The sequence below is a fragment of the Salarias fasciatus genome, chromosome 1 (assembly GCF_902148845.1).
Source record: "Salarias fasciatus chromosome 1, fSalaFa1.1, whole genome shotgun sequence".
Classification (NCBI taxonomy): Eukaryota; Metazoa; Chordata; class Actinopteri; order Blenniiformes; family Blenniidae; genus Salarias; species Salarias fasciatus.
In genome coordinates, this window is record NC_043745.1 from 20,424,121 (window position 1) to 20,434,369 (window position 10,249).

At 43.5% G+C, this 10,249-nt stretch overlaps 1 protein-coding gene across 2 annotated transcripts; it reads right to left on the reverse strand.

The window, feature by feature from the left end:
- Positions 1-816: 816 nt before the first annotated feature.
- LOC115390819 (AFG3-like protein 1) lies at positions 817-10,249 on the reverse strand. Of its 2 annotated transcripts, none has more exons than XM_030094841.1 (17): positions 10,034-10,249; positions 8,571-8,661; positions 8,380-8,439; positions 8,178-8,296; positions 7,238-7,387; positions 7,081-7,155; positions 5,675-5,799; positions 4,621-4,879; positions 4,357-4,494; positions 3,981-4,134; positions 3,772-3,879; positions 2,791-2,916; positions 2,540-2,650; positions 1,988-2,103; positions 1,699-1,899; positions 1,394-1,588; positions 817-1,294 (listed from the first exon to the last, which is right to left on the reverse strand). In XM_030094841.1, exons 1-17 carry the CDS (start codon positions 10,148-10,150, stop codon positions 1,067-1,069), a joined length of 2,373 nt encoding a protein of 790 aa, XP_029950701.1. In that variant the 5' UTR covers positions 10,151-10,249; the 3' UTR covers positions 817-1,066. The 2 variants fall into 2 exon arrangements, with proteins under 2 accessions (XP_029950701.1, XP_029950691.1); XM_030094831.1 differs by having other exon boundaries at positions 4,621-4,894.

Below are 10,249 nucleotides of genomic sequence, written 5' to 3' on the forward strand. Positions count from 1 at the left end.
AAAACAACAAAGTGCCAACAATTTTTTTGATTACGCTTCAAGATCGTCTTTCGGGAGATGACTTTTACCTTCTGATGCAATATTTCTTATCCTTGTTGTCACTGGGGGGTGATCAGCTGGTTACTTGATTTATTTGTCGCGTGGGAAACTTGTCTATACCAGCAGTGCCAATAATTCTGAATGCTGTGACACGGTGGATCAAAGCGACACTGGGATGGAAGCGGAATAAAGAAATTGGAGAAATATGGCTTATTTGTGATTATTATAGTACTGTGGTTAAGAGGAAAGTGAGCAAACAAAGGCAAATCAGATTGATGAATAGGAAATTAGTTTAAAATGTTGTATATTTATACATTATGTAAATCAATCTACTGTGATTTTTCAGAGTCCACAGAAAGATTACAGTGGGTTCAAGGTGAGAAACATTGTTTATTGTACAAAGGTAAAAAGAATGATTGAAAAGAGCCAAAAAGTGCAGTCAAAGTGTGAAAATGTGAAAGGTCTGAGACACAATAGAGTAGAAAAAAAAAGGATTTGCGCTTTCAGGGGATTTACAGGTTTAGGCTCCAACACAACAGACACATGGCTGACATGACAAACATTACTGCAGATTTTCTTATTTTTAAGGAAATGTCAAACGCTTACAAGCACCAAATTCTGAAATTCAATTTGATAAAAACAAGTCATTAAAAAAAAACTAAATTCAAGCGTCGCTGCTGTTTACAACAGCACAGCAAGGTACTTCTTACGCAAAGAAATGACGTCTATAAAAAACTTTTTTTTTTTGTAGTTTGAGCCCAGTAATCTTGCGGTTCGTGTCCACTACATGTTTGTGACTTTAGTCAAGGTGATTGCACTTAAGGATTGCATCAAAGTGAGGAAGCAAGAGTGGAGAAGGCACTTCCAGCAGAAATATAAGCTACAAACTGTATTTTCATGTAAAAACTACAATATATACAACGTAATCCACAAAAAATTGCACATTCCACAAAGACCTGGATAATAAAACATCATTTATCTGCAGAACGTCAGTGGAATACTTTTGCCTCGATGCCATTTGTGCACATTAGAGGTAAACAGCTGAGTTGTTTTTCCGTTTCTGCCGGTATTTTTCATCTCCAGTGGTTTTGTTCCAGTCCTTCAGCCCTTTGGGGAGAGAGGCGTCCTCCTCGGGTTCCCCCAACCCTTCAACCAGTTCTTCATAAGAGGACTTCTCCTGAAAGGGACGAGGTCCGAGCAGCTCTACCATGTCGACTCGGTGCAGAATCTCCTTTTCTAGAAGGCGTTTTGCCACCTGCAGTGAAACACAAGCATTTCACTCAATTAACCTACAACAGTAACGCCGTTTTTCATTTGACGCTTCCTCTAATACAGCAAAGTGAAGAAGTCGCACCTTCTCCACCATTTCTTTCTTGTCGTTGACGAGCTGCACGGTTCGCTGGAAGGCGGCGTCGATGAGCAGGCGGACCTCCTGGTCGATGAGCTGCGCTGTGGATTCGCTGTACGGCTTCTCGCTGACCACGCTTCCCTGCTGAGGGAGGTCAAAAGAGATCTGACCCACCGCCTCATTCATGCCAAACTGGACAACCTAGAATGTGAGGAGAAATTGCAACAGTAAAGGGGAGCCGGATTACATCAACAGTGAGTAAAAATGTGAAGTTACAGCTCAACCAGTTCGTATGGCGCGTGGTTGATTACCTGTGCATAGGCCGACTGTGTGACCTTCCTGAGGTCGTCTTGTGCGCCAGTCGTGATCCGACTAAAGAAAACTTGCTCGGCCACTCGGCCTCCCAGCATCATGCACATCCTGTCAAACAGCTGATCCTGGGAGAACAGGTACTGCTCCTTTGGTAGATACTGTGCGTAGCCCAAACCCTTCCCTCTGGGAACGATGGACACCTGGCGGGGGACACGACAGTCAGTCCAACTGTACGGTCACATGGTTGGTTTAGTGAAAACAGAAAGAGGAAGGAAAAAGCCGGCGTGCCTTCAGTAGTGGGTCTGCATGTTCGAGGAACCAGCCGACAACAGCATGTCCAGCTTCATGATACGCAACGGTTGTCTTTTCTGGCAGCTGTAGTACCTGAGTCTTCTTTTCCAAACCTGAAAAGAACAGGATGTTTAGCAAAACTGCAACAAAGCATGAGCAGCACACTGGAAACATGTTGTTCAGTTGATTCTTCATGAATGTCCCACTGTGAGTACAGTGCGGTAACAACCGCTCACTATGGCATCATGAAGTAAACTCAGCAACATCCAGGAGGAAAAGTCTGTATTACTGATTCCTCGTTAAATAAACAGTAAATAAAATGACAAACTTTGGTTCCAAGATGGAGATTAGATCAAAGTCAACCAAAAGGGATCACAGTAGCACTTAAATTGATCATTTTTTTCTCTTTTTGTTGCCAAATCCACAACTAAAAGCTTATTTAATGGCATCAACCTGCAGTAGTAACAAAACATTTACAGCAAAGTTCAATCATTTTTAAAGATGTGTAACCGCTGACAATACACAATAAATAAATGTGGTGAAACTTGCCTCCAATAACCCTTTCAATCGCCTGCTCAAAGTGCTTAGTAGTGATAAACTGGTTGAGGTGACGAGCAGCGATCAGTGCAGCTTCATTGCACACATTAGCAATATCCGCCCCTGGGATGAAGCAGAGGTCAAACACAAAGGTTAGATTATACTGGAAAGACAAGACTGATGCAAAGTTCAAACTACGTGGATTTCGTTGTCTACAGGCAGTTCAAAGCGTGCACACACGTGAACTTATCTCCTCGTCTTACCAGTAAAACCTGGAGTCAGTGCAGCGAGCTTCCTGGACAAAGCGTCTGCGTCTATGCTGAAGTCTAACTTCAGAGGTCTCAAGTGCACTTTAAAGATGGAGGCCCTGCCTTTTATGTCTGGTGGCCCTGCAAAAAGAAAACAGAGAAAAGCAAACATGTTGACGATTAACCCATTAAGGTTAGAACATGCTGCAGTCGATCAAATCAGAGCAGATCTCCAGCCAGTACAGAGCAAACAGAGAGACAATCACACCTGCAGTCAGTCACACAACAGCCCAAAACAATCGAAAATCTGTCTTTTAATCACTTTAAACTGGGACTGGCTCCAGACGCCCTCAACTATACAAAAAAAAAGTCAAGAAGAAGGATGTATGGCGGATTGAAGACGGAATGTTGAAGACAGACTGATCCATTACATCAGGCTCCTGAAATGGGCCAACTTTGAGGTTTTTCAGAAGCACAATTAATCTCTTGTGCCGGCTAAGCCCAAACTCATTTTCATTTTGTTCTTCCACAAAAGCATTAGCACCGCGACGCAACAAGTTACACAACTAATGACTACGGCTGTTTTCAAGCAGCTCCATCCCACTGTTAACTGTTTATACGGAGCAATAAGCACGGCGAAAGGTGAAAGAGAAGCTCACTGGGTTATATCCATTATGGGCCTCCAGCAATCGAATCTAATTAAAGAAAAAAATGAACAGCTGTCTCAAACTGACCCTGTTTTCTTTGACGGAGAGAAGTCTAGCACTCAGTCTGCCACGCTAATGTCAGGCAAATTAGATCTGAGCAGCCAGATCAAAGATCAAGTAACTCAAGCAAGCATGAAAGAAGAGTGGATACAGCACACGCATTTAATAACATCACATGAAGGCAGGCAGAGAAGCATGGATGAAAATAGAACTACTTCAAACAACGTTTTAAGGAAACACATTAAGGATAAGAGATTAATCTCAGCCGCTCAGATATCTGATGTTTTACCTAAATATATATGGCGATCAAAACGTCCTGGACGCATCAGAGCGGGATCCAGGATATCGATTCGATTGGTTCCAGCCAAAACAATTACGTTCGTGCTGCTGTTAAACCCTGCAATGACAAAAAATATGCAGCACACAGGTTTTTGAAACATGACAGAATGAATGAATAAAAGGGCAAAACCGCCGAAAAGAGACGATACGACTGCTCACCATCCATTTCCACAAGCAGCTGGTTGAGAGTGTTTTCCTGCTCGCTTTGGTCGCCGGCGTTTCCTCTTCCTCTTTTCCTGCCGACTGCATCGATCTCATCAATGAAAAGGATGCAAGGTGCATTTTTTCTTGCTCTGGCAAATGTATCCCTTATCTAATGAAGGACAGAAACAGAAGGAAGGCAAAACTGAAAATACGCCATTTTCAGAAATAAATGCAACTCATGTCAAAGTATCTCTCTGCTGCTCAGATGACTGAGCAAAGCAGCAGTCAAACATCCAATAAATAAAAGTGTTTGTTTGTTGGGTTCAAACAGGAGCATGAGACACGTCGTATAACATCAGGACTCTTGAAGATCATTCAGCTCAGTCCTCACCCGTGCTGGGCCCACACCAACAAACATTTCCTGGAACTCGGAGCCGTTGACGGTGATGAAGGGGACGTTGGCCTCTCCCGCCGTGGCCTTTGCTAACAAGGTCTTCCCCGTTCCAGGTGGACCGGATAACACAGCTCCCTGGAAATAAAAGGGGCGTATTTAAAATATCTGTCCATGAGCTTCCACAGGTGTTTTTCAAAGTATGAGGGATAGGATTGTCATCATATAGTCCAACAAGCTGTTCGACATGAGACTTTCACACACCTTGGGAATCTTGGCGCCCAGGTCGTGATACTGACGCGGATTCTTCAGGAAGTTCACAAACTCTAAGATTTCTAGTTTGGCCTCTTCACAGCCTGCGACGTCTTTGAAACGCACGCTGATGTTGTCTGTAATTATCTTGGCTTTGGATTCGGTCATGCTGAATGGGTTTCCTTTGCCTCTGCTGACATTCCTTCCACCGACTTGCCCGTGCCGCATGGTATAGAGCAGAACCCCGACCAGAAGGATGGCTGGCAGGACGCTAAAAAAGAGCGTCCTGTAGGTAAGAGAAAGAGAGCCGAGTAAAGGCCTCAGTATACTTCCCCGTCGCCGCTACGTCGTTCCTACGACGTAGACGTCGTAGCCCTACGACGGGCTACGTCGGGGCTTGACGTGCGCCTCCCGAAAATTGTGACTTCGCGTCGTTTCGACGCGTGGTGACGTGAACGTCGAGGGCTGTGATTGGTCCGCTTTCGCGTTGTTTATAGAATAAAGTAGAACTCACCCGGAAAACTTTTCTGGCCCGAACAGTGCTTCGGGAGAAATATAGATCCAAAATTGAGCGGCGCACATCCCTATACTGTTAGCAGTGTTAGCAGTGTTAGCAGACGGGGCTATGTGTATAGCCGCTCCGAAAACGGCTTTAATCGTCCAAAAGCTCATTAGTTTCACCAATATTTCATCACGGTCCGCTCATGCCTCTCCTCCACGACAGCTCGGTGTCGCAAGATATGTCATATATGCAGATATATGTTCGGTAAATGCACGCGTGTCTAGATACGTACGTCTAGAAATCTATGTCTATAGATCTATGTCTAGGTAAAGCCGGAGCTACGGAAGCCGCATTGTTGTTGTGACTGCCAGCGGCTTGGCAGAGGAGGGCGTTCCCTTGACGCAGGAGCAAGATATGTTCAGTAGCGGCGTAGGGTTGTCGGCGTAGGAACGCCGTGGCGGCGACGGGGGAGTATACTGAGGCCTTAATGAGACCAGACAGCACATCAGCAAGTGCAGAAATATCCAATCAACAGTGTGAGTGAGGAAAGCTCTCTTTTCTCACCCATCACTTTCACTGCTGTAGAACACGGGCACTTTGCGTGTGGCGTTGATGCCCAGGTCCTGCTGAGCCATCTCCAGGTTACGCTCAAACGACTCCACACTGCCGATGTTGAACCAGAAATAGCCCTGGAGCACAAAGATAAGAAAAATAAACAGCTTGTTTTTTATTTTTCACATGCTTATGTAAATCCCTTGTTGTATATAACAGGCCTCCAAAGGGACTGCAGCCCCCCCCCCCCCCCCCCCGTGAAGACACACGGACCTCACTAGGGAATACCCATGACGAAAACGGAAACGAGAGGTGAAACAACAGCCCCTCATCATCAGATCATGAGCTTTTTTTCCATCAATAGCGGAATGTGTGGCGTAAACAATGTATCTCAGTCTCATTTGTCAGAATATAATAAACATCCAAATATTAAGGGATTGCTGGTGAAAGTTTCATGGTTGAGAGAGAAGCTTGGGTGGAGGAAGTCGAGAAAAGAACACATCAACTACATCCAAAATATGAAGAAGCAAATCTCTCGTCTCAGTTTTTAAAACTGTTGGTAAATCATGTTTGAAGAAGCTTAAGTTTAGAGAATTCCAGCAGAGTCTTGGATTATGACTGAAGCTACAGAAACAAACAGAACACTTGAGGAAACAAACAGGCAGAATATATATACATAAACATTTTAGATTGTTTTCTCTACTTTAATCACCAGTTATTATATTCTCATCCGGGTCCACCGCTGCATCTAAACATAATAAACGTGTTTATTAGAAGATTTCTAACTGTTCTACACTACCTGCTGCACCACAATTTAATAATACAAGACATTATTAATGCCTGGAAGGTTTTATTACCACTGTTGAACAGAAAAAAAAAAGAAAAAAAGTTTGGAACTCTCTGTATTGGCAGCATAACAGCATTAAAAGATACATTTAATAAAGCACCATTAAAATTATTTAATGACAGACAGATCCACACACAATATGTATAAAAGATCAAATAAATGAACATTTAACAACCATGATTATTGCAGTGACGCATTAATCTTGCACTTGTGTTTCTATAAATGAATCTCATGATTAGTCAACAACGTCTCACTGGTGCATCATTAGTTAATGCTGCAATCTGTTGTTTTGTACTGACTCAGTGTTGTGTCTCTGCCCTCCGTCGACACATTAAGTCACTTTTATCAGTATTATTATATTATTGACTATTCCATGAATTCCATCCTCTGGTGCCGATGTTTTGGTTTCATGTTTGACAACCCTGTTGTCCTGCACTTCTCTGTCTTTGGACAACTGTTGATAGATATTGATCACTGCGGGTCGAAAACCGCTAAATAGCAGCTACAGTATCGGAGATACAGTAACCCTCCAGAGACGAGAGAGATCTGCGAGCATTATCGTAGTACTGACCACATCTGAGGTGCTCACTCCATGAGCTGGAAACACTTTGACGTACTGCTTGTTGACGACCTCCAAATGGCCGACCTGCGGACAGAAGATTTATGTGGTCAAGGGCTCACAAACGCCGGTGTGGAAATAGAAGACAAAACAGAAACACCGATCTCACCAAGCCTCGGCTCAAGTAGAGCTGCAGGAACTCCTTCCAGGAGATCTGAATCCCTGTCTCTCTGAAGTGGAAAAACAAAAAAGCCGAAGCCATTCCGGCGGCGCCCAAAGCAAGGTTCCAGGCTGTTTTTGCATCCAGGTGAAAATCTTCCTGTTTGTTTGAAAGATTGAAAAAGAAAGAGGAGAGTTAGTTCCGATGAGACTGATTTCCATAGAAAAACATCTCTCTGTGCTCACTCTGGAGTCGTTGTATGTTAGTTGTCAGAGAAATGTACGGTTCATTTCAACAGGCGGGTGTGTAGAATGCAGTGGTGACTGGTGCTGCAATAACTGCAGACTGCAGGTGATTTATGCAGTCTTCAGCGTGTTTGCTTCACAAATCCACTCTCACAGTATGGCTTGGATGCCAAGGGCACTTTGTAATCAATAAAGCAGTTGTTCCATCACTGACCTCTCTGCTCAGATTTAGCTGTTGCATTAAGTACGCCACTTTTACAGAATCAAAGCGTTCACATATGAATAAATTATAAACAGCACTTGTATTTATTGCAATATTTAAGTTTTCTTATAACAGCAGCATGTGAAAAAGTCTGGCAACACTATAACTTAACTCATTTTGGGGGGGATTTTCACAATTTATGTATAAAAATAATATGACTGTTTAATAATCACAATAAAAGGAGGACATGTGGGATATGACAAATATACTAACTGAGAGGAACATTTCATGATGAACCAAAGACGACGTAAAGCTGAGACAATAACATCAGAACCAAATATCCAAATGGTGAACATGAAAGAAGGTGAGATGGTGAATGTGACTGGTTGAGACATTGAGTAAAATATTTACTTTTAACAATCCAACTCAGTTACGTTTTGGTTTATTTCATTACAGTCCAACAATACAGTGATATGAATGAAATGCTGTTCATGAATCCCACCTGGAAGCGTGCCCACCAGTTCCACTGCTGATCGCTCCCTCCTCTTCCTCTCCGGCTGCCTTCGTCCTCTGTGTCCCGACCTTCAGTTTCCACAGACTGTCGCTCTTTGGTGGCTTCATCTAAACATCAGCAAACAAACACTGAGCTCTCCACAGAGATGACCAAACAAGATTTTCAGAATTTATTGCGACACATTCCTCACCTTCAACAGATTTGTTCATGCCAGTCGTTTCTTCACTCTTTGGGAAAAACTTCTCAAAACCTGAAACATTACAGCAACAAACACAAAGAGGAGGGTGATTACATGAGTCACACTGACCTTTAAGATTAGGGTCAATATGTGCACTGATTCCCGGTAATTACACCCAATAAGAGCATTACGAGGCGCCAGACCTTTTGGTGGCTTATTGGAGCTGAGAAACCGACTGAGAGCAAAACTGTGTTGGTATAATCCTCCACACCGCCTCTGGATTAGGGAAGTCCTCTGAAATAAAGACACCGCATGGTAAATTTGTGAACAATGAAGGCTGGACCAAAAATAACCTGCAGGGAAAACAAGCATGAGACATGTTATGTCATGGATGTTACATCTGACTGACTTCAAAGCCATAAATCATTTTGATCACAACTGAATGTACTCAGGCTGTTTTCATTGGAAGATTTCTAATGCTATTAGGAGAAATCTGCTTTGCTACAAACAACATGATTATCAATGGGATTATGGAAGACCCACTGAGGTGGACTGCTCCACATTTAACCAAATTACACAAAGTAATTACAGACAGCCCACTTATACCTGACACCAAACAGCTGCTACCATGCTTATTTGTATTTAGTTACATATATCTGCTACCATGTGCAGAATAAATTAGTCTGTACCCATAAATAATGTATGGATACAAACAATTTTGTATTAGTAACATGAGTCTAATATGAATTTAGAAAAATGTAACTGTACACATGAAGGGTAAGTATTACAATGAATGCACATCAAATATGTACTGATGCCATTTATTCGTTCCTGTTAATATATTGTATGCACTTTTTTTTAAGTTATTACCCTGTGCAAGATGATTTTTATATGCACACAATGAATTCAGCCCAGAGAGGCTGCTGTGTTCATGCCTCAGTCAGCTCCGACTGCAATGCTTTTTGAACACTGCTGCAACTGTGCACGAAGGGGCTGAGCCTGAACAAAGGAACCCCTGATTGTATAACATATCTTTATTTGTATCTCTCCTTGGCAGCCCGAACAGGTGCTGTGCCACCTTTCCTCCCATACACCTCTCCAGAACACTGTGTTCCGCGGGGCGTCTGCAGGAGAACATAATGTTCACGTGTGCTGCAAATGCACGCACGACTTAAAAAAAAAACATGCACAAGTCAGTTTACTGCAAGAAATAAAATCCCGATCACCCGTTTCACCACAAAAATGCTCAAATTGCACTGTGCGTGCTAAGACATAATGTATATTTAAATTGAAATAGATGAGGGAAGTGAATGAATGAGCGTGGAGTCGCGTCTCTGTGGCGCTGACACGCCCCCCTGTCCAGAGAACATCACGAACTGAGGAAACGGACTTATAAACCATATTATCAGACGGACATCGACGACCGTGAGAGAACAAACAACACAGGAATGACACATAAACAGAGCAGCAGTGTTTGTTTTCAGGGTTTTAAAGGGTTTGCTGCACGGAGGACAGCAGCTGTTCCCACCGCAGACCTCCAGCTCCGCCGCCGCACCTCTAACTCCTGAAAACAATAGTTAACCGCCGCATATGTCACCAAAAAAAATCCCTAAAATGTTTGTTTTAACAACTTTACGCAATAACAACTAAATAAAGACGCGGTTACCTTCAGCGCGGCGCAGTTGCGATAAGTGGCAGAAAAGGTGCTGAAGTCTCGGCTCCACGTCCGGACCGTCCGGACCCGGTTCCGGAAAGGTCCGAGGCTGACGGAGAGGAGACCCATCTTCCCGGTGACTGTCCCGCAGCTGCACTGTGGACGGAGAGGCTGCAGGCGGCCATCCAGCAGCACCGAAAACCCTCTGAACCCACGACACCGGAGCAG

What these genes read in the sequence shown, in the direction of transcription:
- LOC115390819 (XM_030094831.1), bottom strand. Translation starts at nt 10,150, where the DNA reads ATGGGTCTCCTCTCCGTCAGCCTCGGACCTTTCCGGAACCGGGTCCGG. An exon ending in CTCCAATAAGCCACCAAAAG is followed by an intron (nt 8,440 to 8,570) that starts GTCTGGCGCCTC and finishes GTAATGTTTCAG; the next exon opens with GTTTTGAGAAGTTTTTCCCA. An exon ending in GCTGCTTGTGGAAATGGATG is followed by an intron (nt 3,880 to 3,980) that starts GTGAGCAGTCGT and finishes TTGTCATTGCAG; the next exon opens with GGTTTAACAGCAGCACGAAC.